The sequence below is a fragment of the Balaenoptera physalus genome (assembly GCF_965194825.1).
Source record: "Balaenoptera physalus genome assembly, chromosome: 20".
NCBI lineage: Eukaryota > Metazoa > Chordata > Mammalia > Artiodactyla > Balaenopteridae > Balaenoptera > Balaenoptera physalus.
In genome coordinates, this window is record NC_138901.1 from 53,177,231 (window position 1) to 53,193,320 (window position 16,090).

Here is a 16,090-nt window from a genome sequence, read left to right on the forward strand (position 1 = left end):
TGTACAATTTGACCTCATTTTATTTATAAGGAATTGTTACAGAAAATGCAAATATCAATATTTGAAAAATACATTCCATTACACGGACTCCAAACAAACAATGCTGCTAAGCGCCATGGTCCTATATGATGCTCTCGCCCCACACTGAGGACCACCCGGAATGGCTTGGAAGCCAAGGTGATCAACCCAAATGTGTGCCTGCAGTTTCGGCCCAGCCCTCCCCCTGGGTATAGCACACAGGTATGTCATGGTAACAGCCAACCCCACACATCTGCCAAAAAAGGACATTAAGTCATTAAGCTGAGCAGGCTGCCAACTCAAGACTCCCTAGCTACAGAAAACCAATGTTGTCGGTTGTAACAGGTTAATATATTATTTATGCCACACAAAAAAGTAACTGTACAGGCAATGATCTTCCAAAGAAAATCTTTAAGGCATCTATGATAACTTCTGGAAATTTAATAAGTGTTTAGTCAAATAATCAGCTCTTCACTAAATTACTTCCACAAAATGAGAATGTGGCTTCCAAACCCTCTAGAAAGTTATTTGTCCTCAGCTTCCTCCTCTCCCCGGCAGGGCTGGGGAGCTTTGGTGCTTCAGATTAGGAGGGGCTGGTCTTGCCAGCCCGCTGCCCAGCTCTCCTGGGCCTGGTCCTGAGAGAAGCAGTCCCAGGTCCTGGAAGAAAGCTTGTTTCTGGAGCTCTCTCTCAGTCTCAACCTGCAAGCTCCACGCGGGGCTGTCATGGAAGCATTACATTTACTTGCTCATGCTACTGTCACCTGGGGAGTTAGTCTGCCTTTCAGATCTAAGCATTACATAGTTCAATAGGGTTTTTTCTCCAGATTAAAAACAAACCCAGATGGAGATCAAGGTTTTCCCCTGTCCCAAGGCATTTCCTCCACTTCATGCCTACAGATAAGATTAGCACAATACCGTTCGATACAACAAGTGGGAGACATGAACCGGGAGTGGTGGTGAACCCACAAGCACGCTGAGTTCCATGCAGGGACCCCATTCAGGGAGAGGAGAGAGGAAAGCTGAACAGGGCGGTCACAAATAACTCAGGGCTCTGAGGTAGAGGACTAGTGGTCACGTGGACCCCACTCCTGGAGAGAATACGGCAGGTGAAATGAACAATCTAATCCAGCCTCGACTAAGTTGGTAACTGGGGTTGACAATGCACAGGCAACAAACTCCAAACGGAACACATAGTCTAATACATCATTCAGTGAGACGCCACTAAAAAGATAACTGAAAATTAACAAGTCCTAAGTGTAGGCACTTAAGTTTGTGGGAAATTCCTGTGTTCGAGGATCATAGCAAGTTAGTTTTAGCCATTCCATTTATATATATAGCACATGGTTTGTACCTTCATCTTTTAAAAAAAAAAGAGAAAGGACTGTTAAGAACACACTGTATCATAAATCTGGTGATGAGCATGAGGCAGTTAAAAAGCTAATTTAGCGTAACAACGTTGACTGATTCAGCAAATTATATTTCGGTAAAGTTTATTCTTCCTGCTCTACTCATTCACAGTTGGCAACTCTCTGAATGAATAAAATTGAGTTTTTTCTATTAGTCTGTAAGCTGTGGATTGAAATGCAACAAGAACAGTCAGGCAGTTCTAGAGCCAAGTCTGACGGCTTGGAGAGCGCAAAGGGGACTGAGAGCATGTCAAGTCCCCCCAGGTCAGCCACCGCTCAAGGGACCTGAGACACAGCCCCGTACGCATCGGCACGGCAGGGAGAGCCTAAGACTGTGGAAAGGTGCTTTTTCTAGATCTACAAGAATGCACCCTGAAGCCAATGCAGAACTCACAAAATGTCCCCCCAACTTGTGGCAGCTAGGTACCATTGCTATCCCTGGACTCTGTGAAGAAAAAGAAGCTTGACTCAACAATTTCAAACATGATTTTAAGATTTTTAAGTGAAATTAGAGTGTTATTGAAATTGGTATAGTAGGGCAGGGGCAGGACAATCAACCTCATCCCTGATTGAACTCCCATCCTCCTCTCTCTACCATGAACGTTAAAAGAACAGGTATAAAAGTACCGACCACCTCAATTCACATCTGAAGCATAATTATCTTACTTTCCAATTAAAGAATCAAGCCACCTAACTAAGGCCTACTTCCTCAGGCCCTGTTCAGGCAACAGAAAATGGAAACTGACCACATGCTTCACGTGGTCAGGTGTTTGCCAAGACTAGCTGTTTTCCTATAAAAATTCTATATGAAATATGTCACAGACTTTAGGGGACAGGGGAACTCTTCTAATTAATTTTTTCTTTGAAACATTGTGCACAAGCTCATATTAACATAGAAAGCATATATATCTTATAAATCCACAGAAATGTTAAAAAAAAAAAAAGTAGCACTCTGGTTTATCAGCTCATTTTACACACATATTTAGGCAGTAGGATGTATAAACCTACAGCAACATGGAGGACATACCACTATCCAAACAAAACAACAGGCTGCTGCAAAAAAATATTTAGTCCCTTTTACACGTATATCCATATTTCATTAATACAAAAAAATGTAGTGGTTAAATGTCTGAAAAAACAGTATGTATGATTGAGATTGTTAATCTCTGAGTATAGCTGTACAACACATATTGTTCATCTCAGAGTTTTGTTTTTTTTTTTTAAGCAGTGGTAGAAGTTTCTCTTCAAATGTGCATTTTTAAAAAAAACTGGCCAAACCTTCAAAAGAAAAGAAGTTTAACACTTCAGGATTAATGCATGTACTAGCAGCGACTAAGGCCTGGTAGGCTCTGGGGGCCTCATTCAGCACTCGAGCGAGCCTTCCAAGATGCGGTCACACACGCTTGGCCAGGGCCTTTGGCTGTTGGCTCTTATGGGGCAGGGATCTGGGACCTGGGACCTGGGACCTGGGACGGACAGCACTCACAACATAACTGGAAAAGTTTCAGCAAGAAGCACTCATGTCAAGGAGATGGGACCTGCCAGCCTGAGGCTGGAGATTCCCCTTCCCCTCACTTGGCCCGTGTCACTCTCCTGCTCCAAATGACACTCCGCAGGAGTCTTCCCTTTAAGACTTAGTGTGAGCTGAGGTCCAGTCAAAGCCGATCATTAGACTCACTGATGCACGGATGTGTGAGGGTATTTTTGAATATGGATTTTTAAATTGGAATCACCAATAATGCAGCTATATAAAAAGTGCAGCACAATAAAAGTGCATTTTCTCCACCACTGCCTAGTGGCAGGTGACTGAGGACTCCACAGACAGGACACAGCAAGATGAGAGAACAAGACGGCTGCTAGGAGGTGTCAAGCTGCCACACCGCAATCCTGACACCCGAGTAGCATGAATACTGGTAAAGCTTTCAGTTGTTAAGGCCACAATTTTTCAGCTCTCATCTTTGAACCCTGCTTAGAAAGATTTCACCTTTTTTAAAGGGGTAGTTCACTAAAAATACAGCTTAGCTTTTCCCAAAAAAAAAAAGAGAGAGAAAGAGAGAGCGAGATTTCAGGGCAAGAGGATCCTATTACCTTTATGAAAACACTGTGCAGAAAAGTCCACAGCCACTTACCCTAGAGTAAAGCCAGCTCTTGTTGTGCAGCCAGATGCCAGCTTCCTACGGTTAGGCTCTGCCTAGGAAGTCCGCCCAGTCAGGAAGACTTCATGAATGCTCTGAGATGGACACTAAGCTACTGGAAGGGAAAATGGTTTTTGAAGCATCCTTGTACATCGCTAGCAGAATGGGGTCTAATTCCTATCACATTTACCACTTAGGCTAAAAGGCCTGGTCCAATTAGTGAGACATCTAGTGACCTTGATCATAGTCTGATAAACTGACAATCATACAGAATCATTTGAGATGGGATCTATCACACCATGGTCCTTAATTGTTCCAGTCTATTGCCGCAAGAAGACGACTGCCAGCTCCTGCTCTGGGGGGTGGGGGGGGTGGGGTGGGGGTCAGGCTGGTGAGCAGAGCAGCTGCTGGGGAGGCAACCGAAGATGTGGCCTGGACCTTCCCGGGGGCTCACTAAGAGACCCCACCCAAAGTCAGTACATCAAAGCAAATGTTGCAAACTCGCACAGGCTTGTTCAGATCAAACTTTATAATAGGAATCTCCTTGGTCGAGCATTTATGGCAAAGAAGACGTCCGCAGTGACGACTGTGGGAAGCAAAGAAAGGAAGTGTGAGAGGGGTTCTCGAGAGCAGACTGCCGCCCGGCACGCGAGCACAGCACGGCAGTGCCCCATCGGACGAGCAAGCCCACACCTGGCACTCTGAGGTCAGCTCTGCCCCTCGCCAGCCAAATCATACCAACGCATGTATAATTTATAGTCCATGAAAACAAAATTCTAGCCAATAATTAAGTTAAAGTGATCCTGGAGAAGCCTCTTTCTTTAAAGCTCAAGAAAGGCTCAGCAAGAGCCAAAGGAGAGTCTCACTGTAATGGGAACAGCTCCGCAGTTCTCAGGAGAGTGGCCTGCGCTCAGGCTGGGAAGCACACGTCCTGGGAGCGCAGCGATCAACTCAGCTTCACTGCAAGCAGGAAGCCTGGCTAAGATGACAGGAGGCCTGACAGGCCACCTAGCACTGTGAACCCCAGCATTCAGCAGGAAAGCCACCAGTCTGAGTGCCCGCTGGCCTCCGTATATCACTAGAAGTGTGCAGGTCCCGTCACCTCATTGCTCCATGTGGTCAAGTTTTGCCCAGGAGAGTACAGGGCCCTGGCAAGTTCATGGTTTATCACGGGACAAGGCAGCAGCAATGGTATAGCAGAAATCCCCTTATTCCTCTGGCAAGTGATTGGTGGGGGGGTGGGCGGGGACGGTCTTACCAGTGATGTTTGCGAGTTGTGACTCCAAACTTGGCAGTGCACTCATAGCAGTTGGAGCCGTCACACCACGGAGGCTCCTTGGACAGCATATCTGCAACACAGCACAAGACTAGTTCCTGTCAGATACCGACTGTGCCCAGTCAGACCCGGGGCTCAGAAGTAGCAGGGAAATGGCCCAGTAAATAAAGCAACACGTCGCAGAGGGACATGAAGGATAAGAAAGCAACATATAGGCACGCTTCCTTTTATTGCGCTTCGTAGATATCGTGCTTTTTACAAATTGAAGGTTTGTGGCAACCCTGCATTGAGCAAGTCTAGCCGTGCCATTTTTCCAACAGCATTTTCTTCATGCCTCTGTCACACTTTGGTAATTCTCAAAAATGTCAAACTTTTTCGTTATTATTATATTTGTTATGATGATCTGTGATCAGTGACCTTTGATGTTACTATTTTAATTGTTTTGGCATTTTTTAACAATAAAGTATTTTTCAATTGAGGTATATACATTGTTTTTTAGACAGTGCTATTGCATATGCAATAGACTACAGTACAATGTAAATAGAACTTTTATATGCATTGGGAAACCAAAAAAATTTGTGTGACTTAGTTTATTGCAATATTCACTTTATTGTGGTGGTTGGGAACTGACCGAGGGCTGTCTCTATTCTAATTGGGTCAGGGAAAATGTCACACAGGAAAATATGGAGAACCAGAGTTTGCCAGGCAGACTGGGGTAGAAGGAAACGGTCTGAAGGCAGTGAAACAGCACAGTGTCTGTGGGGGAAACACATGCAGTCAGGGATGGTATGGCAGGGAGAGGGCAGACCAACAGCTGGAAAGACTGGCAGGGGCCCAATGGGAAGGGGAACAGGGATGGAGGGACCAGACAGGAGAAATGAAGGGGGCAGAATCCGTCAGGTCTGGTGACTAAACAGAAGTCGGGGGTGAGAGGGAGGCAGGGAGCAGGAAGGAGACGAAGGTGATTCCCAGGTTTCTGGACAGAGTGACTGAGTCTGAGGTGGGACCACTGGCAGGGAAGAGACATCAGAGAGAAGCAGAGCAGCAGAGGAGCTCAGTTTCGCGTCCGTGGAAGCTGTGGGGCATTTAGCTTGCAAGTTACCAGTGTAGGTGACAGCAGCAGCCGCTAGTATTTCTCTAACCGCACGCCGGCACCGCTTTGAGTGCTCCGTGCACAGAAGGAGACTGAGCTCACGGGGAGGAATCAATCGTCACCAAGCACCTTCCACATGCCAGCACTGCAGATGGTGTGGGCTCCTGATCTGAGCTCCTAAAAGGTTGACCAAGAGCACGGCAGATAGTAGACTAGATACAGAAACACCGTGCTTCGGCGCTGCTCTGCTACAAACCAGCTCTGTGACCTTGGGCAAGTCACCTACGTCAAGATCGCACAGCTACTAAGTATGTCCGAGCTCGTTTCTCTGCATATACCATGGGGCTAAGAACCCCGTTCCATCTGCACTGTGGGTGATGACAGCACAGTGGCACTTGAGGCATTCTGAGTCTTTCTGCCACCTCAACGGGGACAAGTAAAGACTTACAATATGACATCATCAAGCGTGACGCTCTCCTCGCCACAAAAGGAACACAGAGGAGGAAGAGTCAGTGGGGCTGAACCAGAAGGCAATTCTGAAGGATGCAGAGAACCGGCATCGGCTGAAGGACAAAGGGTGTGCAGACACGCAGTCAGGAGCCGTGGGAAGGGGGAATGCCTGGAGCTGATAGATTGCTGGTAGGATCCAGGGACGTGGGAGACTGACGGGAGCCCCAAAGCGGGACACCCGGTAAACAAACTGCCAAAAGTGACCCTCCCACCCCTGCTCAAAGGCCCTTCATGGCATTCACAAAGTCCTAAACCATACGGTGCCTGGAAAACTGCTGGTTCAGATCGTGAAGCAAGTCATTATGAGATTTCAAGGTCACCAGTACGTCCAGATAATCAATGCTGTCACTGCGCTTGCACTGAAAGAGCAGAAAGTGGGCCACTCACCTAAGAGTCTAAACAGCAGCTGCTTGGTGGCAACCTGGTAGTTGAAGATGTTGACCCCTTGGTTGTTGTTCACCCCCAGGCGAGCACCCGAGCGGACGACGGCACGGCACAAGTTGGCATTCCCTTTCATGTACGCCAGGAGCAGCACTGGGAAACAAAACCACGGGCAGGGCTACTTCCCACAGCCGAGGGCAGGACATGTGATGGCAAAGTCCCCACTGACACACAAGGGCCCCGGGGCTCTCGTGGCAGCTCCGCAGCGGATCTGCAGCATCTTGCAGCCAAGGACCCGGCCACGAGCCAGGGGGTCCAGAGCAGCTCCAGCTCCAGAGACACACTCCTGCCCATTCAGAGTTTTGGCCACAAGAGAACTGAGGAGGGATCACACACTGAAGGGAAAATATACCATTGTTTCAGCTGCCTTCCTCTGGCATAAAACACTGGGGGGTGGGGGACAAAGCTCTTTTCACACAATGTAACTAATTCTAAAGACTCGTGAGGTGTGTACACATGGAGAAAACAATACATTAGTGCAGTAGACCTGCTCCAGAAAGTTCTTCTACCCCATGGAGCCTCTCTCCTGTGCAGGTGCAGGCCTGGTGGGCACCCGGGCTCTGGCCAGGCCATCCTGCTGGCCCCGCCTACTTGGCATGAAGCACCTGCCTGCCTGCCTGTTCACCTGCTCCTGGACAATGGTGCTCACTGGAGTAGGCTCTGGGTCCAGCAGCTCACTCCCAGGGCTGACTCCTCTGTCCTCTGAAGCTCAGGCTCACCACTGCTGGCTTAAAAAACATGTTCATGAATCAAGGCCAAGAACTCTTCCCAAGGCCAAGAACTGATGAAAAAATATTTGGTCCCATGCTAAGGTTTGGGACACCCTTTGGTGACTGCATTGCTGCCAAAGGCCACGAGGTTCTGTCTGGCATGATGGCAAATGAATGGGAATACAGCAGCAGCAAAGAGCTCAGAGAGCCCTGGGCTGGGAAGAAAGAGATTTGGGTTTCATCTTTGTTTCCTTACTTGAAAAATGGGGACACACTATACGCACTGCTTACCTTATAAGGTTGTTGCGAGTATTCAACAAGAAAACGAATGCAAAAGTCCATCAAAAACACTATGAAAGCTACACAAATTAACATAGTGATTGTGGGTGGCTAGAGCACTACCATGACAGAGGCCTGTTTATTAAACCCCTCAATTAGACATCAGCCCTCATCTGTATGTAATGTGCCACTTTTTCAAAGCACATAAATACGCACTGTAGCACATTTCCTCCTTCTGAAGCACCTGTGAGGTGGCTATATTTCCTCTCCCTCTTGGGATTTGGAAGCTTGGGTAGGGATCTAGTTGACTGGATACGAGGTAGATGAGGGCAATAAAAACAGGTGGGCAGGCCTGTCTGGATATGGGTATGGCTTTGGAGCACTAGACCCACTTCAGATGTGCCTGTGCCTAAAATCAGACACTGCCAAATTCCAAGTCAGGAATCTGTGACAGGTTCTCACAGAGCCCAGCCCACTGGGCTGAATGTCCTTAAGTAACGGCATGGGTGCCTTGTTTTTCGGCATGGGCTCTTGTTTTTCTAGGAAGCAAGGAACACCAGTGAGACAGGACAGACAAAAACCTTATTACATACCTGTGTTTCCTTCTGCATCTGGTTTATCCAGAGGATACTCAGGCATGCACTCTAAGAAGAGATCAAAGATGGCTGCCGCATTCTCCTTGCCATATTGTCCCAAAATGTGCAGTGGCGACTGGCCTCTGATAAAACAAGTTGGAAAAGTTAGGGATATATCTGCCACAGCCATCATGAACAAGAGAAATGGGATTTTCAGAACTCTGTGATGCTGGATAAATCTAAAGGACACAATAATCATAAAAGTTTTCCTGGGCTTCCCTGGTGGTGCAGTGGTTAAGAATCCGCCAGCCAATGCAGGGGACACGGGTTCGAGCCCTGGTCCGGGAAGATCCACATGCTGTGGAGCAACTAAGCCTGTGAGCCACAACTACTGAGCCTGCGCGTCTGGAGCCTGTGCTCCGCAACGGGAGAGGCCGCGACAGTGAGAGGCCCGCGCACCGCGATGAAGAGTGGCCCCCGCTCGCCACAACTGGAGAAAGCCCTCGCACAGAAACTTAAGACCCAACACAGCCAAACTAAATAAGTAAATAAATAAATAAATTTATTAAAAAAACCAAAAAATTTTCCTAAAAAGTATTTTCAGAAAGAAAACTTCCGGGGTACTAAAGGCTGGTCAAGTGCCCTAGTGGACAGTTCTGCAGCATGCCCCTGCGGCTAATACAAGGGGCCCGAGACCACCAGCTCGGAGGGGCAGGCCAGGGGACGCGGAGCTCGGGCCTCTGCTCTGAACCCCACACACTCACCGCAGATTAAAGGCTTCGGCGTCCACGGTGCACTCTGTCAGGAGGACCCGGATGTTGTTGAGCCGGCCATGCATGACAGCGAGGTGAAGAGCTGGGGAGGAGACCCTCTTACAGCGCGAGCCCAGAAGCACGGAGAGAAGATCTCGGCTCTTCCTCACCCTCACGAGCCTCCCTCTAAAGGGGACTCGGCCAGAGCAGCCACCGTCCGCTCACAGAACCATCCTTTCCACGCTTCACCACCCCCAAGAATGAGTCCTAAACGCAACCTCCTAAGATTCGCTTTCTGCCTCTGCCGTTATCCAGAGATGAGACTCAGTGGTTTCACAAGAAGCCATTTAGGCTTCTAGGGTTACCACTCACGTCAGGAGGCCGCTCAGGCCCTGGTCAGGAGCAGGGTGCATGCCCGGCCTAGAGCATTTCCTGGCACAGCCCTGCCCCTGTAAGAGCCAGCCTCCAGGATGGGGAGCAGACCCGGGGGGGCAGTGCCCCTCCAACCCCAGAAGGGAGGGACTGCTCGAGGCGCTCAGCACTGCACACGGGCAAGGACTGGAAGTTACCGTTATTTCCGTTCTCATCCACAGCAGCAAAGTCCACTCCATTCTCCAAGAGGACTGAGCAAATGGTGGGCAGGTCCTGCTGGGCAGCAAGATGGAGCGCGGTCTGGCGGTGCTTGGTTAATTCATTCACTTTGGCTCCTGCAAGAAGCTGTTGAAGTTGACTACATGAGCAGCCGTTCTACCACAACCAACCAAGGTCCTGTGTAAGGGACCAAGCCTGCCTATCTTTTGGCATCCACAGAGTCTGCCCTGCCGGCAAAGCTGGGAGCAAACTCCTGGTGAGGCACAGGCCAGTGAAACCTATCCCAAGGGCAAACTGGCAGTTATCAAAATGTTTAAAAAGCCATCCCCTAGGACACAGAAATTCTAAGACTTCAGTATATAAAACTACACAGGACTGCAGTGCACTATATAAGGATGTCCACTGCGTTTAACAGTAAAACCAGACTGCAGAAAAGATTTAGTTACAGAAATTATAATATATACAAACAATAGAACTGGTAGCCACTAAGATGTTAAAAATGTATGGTTTAACATGAAAGGGTATCTATGCTATAGTAAGTTTAAAAAAAAGGCAAGTTAGGCCTCCCGCCTTCTGAGACGGCCCCCACTCTGTCTGGGGAGTGTGTTTCTAAGTAAATCCACTTCTTACCCATCAAAAAAAGAAAAAAGAAAATTTAAATTGAAAAAGGCACGTTAGAAGACAGGAAGATAGTGTGATTCCATTTGGTGAGACAGAGATAGAGAAATGTATAGACACACACACAAACATACACAAACTGTGAAGGTGTTTAAAAGCATACACGCCAAACTCACGGCAGAGTCAGGAGTGAAAGGGAGTTACTAAATGCTTTATATCCTTACATGCTTCAAGTTTATCCACAATAAAAATGTCCTTTTTTAAATTATTTTTTTTTAAAAAAAGAAAGCAACACAAAGAATTACAGAATCAAAGGCAGGAAGGTCCTTTAAATAGTGTCTTATATATTCATTTAGTATCTGAAGTTCATTCATCATCCACTTTCTAACAAAGTTTCAAAGACAGCTGCTGTTAACAGAACAGAATCTCTACTTTGCAGTCAAATCCCAATTTGCCTCTCCTGAGGTCTGCGGCCACCCTTGGTTCCTTTGTCTGTGTGTGCAGGCACTCGGCCTCTGGGAAAATCTAGGCAGTGATCAGCTTCTCTGGTTCTGACCCTGACTTCCAAGTCCCAGCCCCCCAGACCTCTGGGTGCCTGGTCAAATCACTCATAGGTCCAAATAGGACATGTCATAGAGGGGCATTCGTGGCCGTGAGTGCTGTGCTAGGGTCATCGCTAACCCCAAGGCTGGTTCACTGAGGGCAGGGGGAGAGGTTTGGAGAAAGGCACTGTTTCAGTGTGAACAGGTTCCCACATTAAGCTATACCGATTCATAGACAGAGGACTACGTGGCCATTGTTTGGAAGATCAGCTGTTTCTAGGGACTCCAATCACCTGCAAGATCAAGCCTTAGTAAGACAGAGGCACGACCTTGAGGAAGGGGCCATGACCCTCAAAACGCCTGGGTTCCCAGGGTGGCAGGCAGACTGACACACACGGGGCGCACCTCCCTCTTCACCTCTGCCTCCTTCGCTGCCCCCCACATCCAGCCTGCGCCTGGCGTCCGTCAGGCCCACCTCCTCATCACTCTCCACTCCATCCTTCCCTGCGGCTGCCTCCCCTAGGCCTCTTCTCGGCCGACACTGCCCCCACACCCTCACACCCCACCCCCAAGGCAGATGCTCTCTCAGCTCCAACACATGTCAAGTCATAAGGATTTTCCTAAAAAGAATTCTTCAAAAACAAAAATGGCAGGGCACCAAAATGGCAGGGCTGGTCAAGTGCTCCAGTGGTCAGTTCCAATGGGAGGCACCAGCAAGTGCCGGCGTTGTAAGCCAGCCAGGTGACGTGGAGCCCTGGTCTTGGCTCTGGACCATGCTCTCAGCTCAAACACTCTACTACTGAAAGGATAAAGGCTGCTCATAGTTCTTGGTTTGAGATATGAGACCCCATGACCTGGTTTCTACCTGCCTCACCAGCCACATCTCCTTCTACTCTCTGCTCAAATTTCAACCAAACTTTGCCACTTGAAACACCACATGCACTTTACAGTCTCCACATCTTTGCTCAGACCCTTCCCCTGCCTGGGTGGCATTAAGTTGTCCTGGAAAAGACAGGCTTTGGGGTCAAACAGAAATGGCCAAAATCCCAGCTATACTACTAACTAGTTGATTTTCCTTCCTTCCTTCCTCCCTCCCTCCCTTCCTTCCTTCCTTTGGTCCTTCCTCCCTCCCTCCTTCCTTCCCTTCCTCCTTCCTTCCTTCTTTCCTCCCTCCCTCCCTTCTTCCTCCCTCCCTTCTTTCTTTCTTATTTATTTATTTATCTATCTATTCATTCATTCATTCATTCATTCATTCATTGCTGCATGTGGGCTTTCTCTAGTTGCGGCAAGTGGCGGCTTCTCATTGCAGTGGCTTCTCTTGTTGCGGAGCACGGGCTCTAGGTGCACAGGCTTCAGTAATTGTAGCAGGCAGGCTTCAGTAGTTGTGGCTCGTGGGCTCTAGAGCACAGGCTCAGTAGTTGTGCCACACGGGCTTAGTTGCTCTGCAGCATGTCGGATCTTCCCGGACCAGGGATCGAACCCATGTCCCCTGCAATGGCAGGCGGATTCTTGACCACTGTGCCACCGGGGAAGTCCACTGATATTCTTGAGGGAAGAAAATTCTTTGAGATTAAATTTTCTCCTTTGTAAAATGTAAAACATTTCCTACATCCCTCTGAGTAGTTTTGAGAAGTAAGATGCAGTAACCTCCCTGACATCGGTACTGGTGATAGTTTTTTAGATCTGACACCAAAAGCAAATGCAACAAAAGCAAAAATAAAAAACTGGGACTACAAACTAAAAAGCTTCTGCACAGCAAAGGAAAAACAATCCAATTAAAAATGGGCAAAGGATCTGAATACATATTTTTCCACAGAAGACATACAGATGGCCAACAGGTACATGAAAAGATGCTCAACATTACTAATCATCAGGGAAATGTAAATCAAAACCACAATAAGAGAGACTTCCCTGGTGGTCCAGTGGGTAAGACTCCGAGCTCCCAATGCAGGTGGCCCGGTTCGATCCCTGGTCTGGGAACTAGATCCCGCATGCATGTTGCAACTAAGAAGTACACATGCTGCAACCGAAAAAAAAAAAAAAAGATCCCACATGCCACAAGGAAGATCCCACATGCCGCAACTAAGACCCGACGCAGCCAAAATAAACAAATAAATAAATAAATAAACATTTTTAAAAAGCCCATGAAATATCACCTCACACCTGTTAGAATGGTTATTATCAGTAACAAGTGTTGGCAAGGACGTGGAGCAAAGGGAAGCCTCATGCATTGCTGGTGGGAATGTAAATTGGTGCAGCCACTAAGGAACAAAGTATGAAGGTTCCTCAAAAAATTCAAAATAGATCTATCATATGATCTAATAACTCCACTTCTGGGTATTTTTCCCAAAAAACCCCCCACTAATTCAAAAAGATATATGCACCCATGTTTACTTGCAGCATTATTTTCAGCAGCCAAGATATGGAAGCAACCTAAGTATCTGTGACGCAGGGATGGATAAAGAGCTGTGTTATGTATATACAATAAATACTATTCAGCCGTAAAAAGGAATGGAATCTTTTGCAGCAACATGGCTGGACCTTGAGGGCATTATGCTAAGTGAAATAAGTCAGAAAGAGAAAGACAAATACCATATGACCTCACACGTGGAGTTTATAAAACAGACAACAAAAAACCCCCAAGGGGGCTTCCCTGGTGGCGCAGTGGTTGAGAATCCGCCTGCCAATGCAGAGGACACGGGTTCGAGCCCTGGTCTGGGAGGATCCCACATGCCGCGGAGCAACTGGGTCCGTGAGCCACAACTGCTGAGCCTGCGCGTCTGGAGCCTGTGGTCCGCAACAGGAGAGGCCGCGATAGTGAGAGGCCCGCGCACCGCGATGAGGAGTGGCCCCCGCTTGCCGCAACTGGAGAGAAGCCCTCCCACAGAAACGAAGACCCAACACAGCCAAAAATAAATAAATAAATAATTTAAAAAAAAAAAAAAAAAACCCCAAGCTCACAGATTCAGAGAATAGACTAGTGGTTGCCAGAGGCAGGGGTGAGGTCTGGGCAAAATGGGTGAAGGTGGTCAAAAGGCACAAACTTCCAGTTACAAAATAAGTAAGTCATGGGGGTGTGATGCACAGCGTGGTGACTACAGGGAATAAACTGTAGTGTATACTTGAGAGTTGCTAAGAGAGTAAATTTAAAAATCCTCATCATAGGAAAAAAATTTGCTGTAACTACATATGGTGACAGATGTTAACGAGACTCGTGGTGATCATTTTGCAAAATATACAAATACCGAATCAATGTTGTATAGCTGAAGCTAACTTAATGTTGTTTGTCAACTATACCTCAAAAAAAGATATAAAAACTCATGAAAAAAAAAAGAGTTGGGGGGAGGGGGGGAGGGAGGGGGAGGGGGAGGGAGAGCGCGCGCGCTCGCTGGAAAGCACCAGCTGAGCGCCTGACACAGAGCAGGCAGACAACAGAAGTGACCTCCCTCCCCTTGATGCTCCCACCCTGCTGCCGCCACCCACACGCCGCCTTCCCTCGCGGCCTCACTCCAGCATCTGCCTGCCCACTGGGCACTCAGGACACGCTGCCCACGGACACACCTGCTTTCCTTAGTGTACCGGCTACCTCCCCAAATTCCTGCTGGCCTTTCACAATACCTGGCAAAACACCTGTGATGAGAGAGTCCGCACACACTCTACAACATGCTTTGTCCACACGTTTCACGCGATAATGTCTCAGCGACACTTACCAAATTGCGGACAATAATCTCTGAGCCCGCTTGGACAGCAAGGTGCAAAGGGGTCAACTTGGAAGCATCCTGGACTCTGGAATTCACGTGAGCCTGGACACTGATCAGGAACAGCACGCTTTCGATATCGGAGTTCTGGACCGCCACGTGCAGGAAGTTCCGGCCCTTGTTATCCACCTGAGGCAACGAGTGGGAGCCAAAATATTAGTGGGCGCCCCCCGCAAGAGGGCCTCCTGAGCACCTGCGAGCTGCACTGACCACTGGAGAGGCCACGGTGTAGTCCTCCAGTTCCAGAAGCTCCCTCCCAAGAACCAACACTAAATGTCGCCCTACACCCCACGCCCCACCATAGACCCACACTGCGTATTTATGCGTGTGACCACATGTGCGTGCTCAGAAAAACGGAGCTAACCCAAGCTGCCCCGGCATCCTCCTGCAGCAGGAGTGGACTTGGAAGGCCAAGAAAGAGACAACCTGAAGGACAGGGAAAGGAAAGCACTAGAATACCGGGATGCATGGGGAAAGGCAATGGTGGACATTGGCTTTGGGGGTTTCCTGCTTTGGCTAAAATAAGCATGCAGCATTCTAAAAACCACAGCTGCAATGCCAGCCTGACCCTTGAGCAGCCAAACAAACCTTCAGAAATTTCCAGAAAGTCTCCTCCTTCACTGAGCTACAGGATAATAATACATGTTGGGGGAGGCCGCCAACAGTATGTCATAGACTTGGCACCATTGATGTAAAGCAGACAATAGCTCACTCACATCAAACCACACAGGACACTACAGCTACCAGAGCTGCCATATCAGTGTGAGGGCTCAGGAGGAAGTGAGGGAGACACACATGCTACACACACACCACATTCCGTCTCTCACACACACACACACACACACAGCAACATATCTGCCAAGGACTTCGATCAACAGCACCGGTTTCAGGCTAGATGGGGAGGAAATGTGAAATGACTATCTCCATTCATGACCACTTTACCCCATGTGAGCAAGGGTGAGGTCAACACCTACTCGATCAGTCACACTGAGGCAAATGCTGAAGAAAAGGGATGTACGGAAGCCTGAAATACAAAGCAAAAGTCTCCACCCACGTTAGTGCTTTTGTTCAGGTCCCAAGTTTCCAATTTACCTTCATAAATGGCTACTCATAAATCTTGGCGTAAACAGACAAAGTGCTGGATGGAGATTCAAGGGTCTGAGAACTGACTTCACAAGCCCATCCCAGCCCCCGCCTTACATCAGCTGCCTCTGGCCCCTCCCGCCCAGTGTGACGCTGCAGGTCAGCAGCCTGCCGTCCAGAACAAGGACACCTGAGCCCGCTGAGCTGACGCCGACAGCTCCTCTAAGACCCAACGTGACACCAAACACTCAAGTTCCGTTTAACCCTTTTAAGATATTCATTACTAGGGCAAGGAAACCACCC

At 48.3% G+C, this 16,090-nt stretch overlaps 1 protein-coding gene across 3 annotated transcripts in view; it reads right to left on the bottom strand.

Moving 5' to 3' along the window:
- Positions 1–2: 2 nt before the first annotated feature.
- Positions 3–16,090, bottom strand: part of ANKFY1 (ankyrin repeat and FYVE domain containing 1) — a 75,996-nt gene continuing 59,908 nt past the window's right edge. The window contains exons 19-25 of one of the 3 annotated variants that reach the window (XM_082443807.1): positions 14,657–14,833; positions 9,765–9,912; positions 9,208–9,298; positions 8,462–8,586; positions 6,826–6,972; positions 4,818–4,908; positions 3–4,145 (exon numbers count right to left, since the gene is read on the bottom strand). In XM_082443807.1, coding sequence (XP_082299933.1) covers positions 4,013–4,145; positions 4,818–4,908; positions 6,826–6,972; positions 8,462–8,586; positions 9,208–9,298; positions 9,765–9,912; positions 14,657–14,833 — 912 coding nt within the window. In that variant the 3' untranslated portion in view covers positions 3–4,012. Of the gene's footprint in view, positions 4,146–4,817; positions 4,927–4,951; positions 5,592–6,825; positions 6,973–8,461; positions 8,587–9,207; positions 9,299–9,764; positions 9,913–14,656; positions 14,834–16,090 lie in introns of those variants that run through there. The other 2 variants (XM_082443806.1, XM_082443808.1) reach the window with 2 other exon arrangements.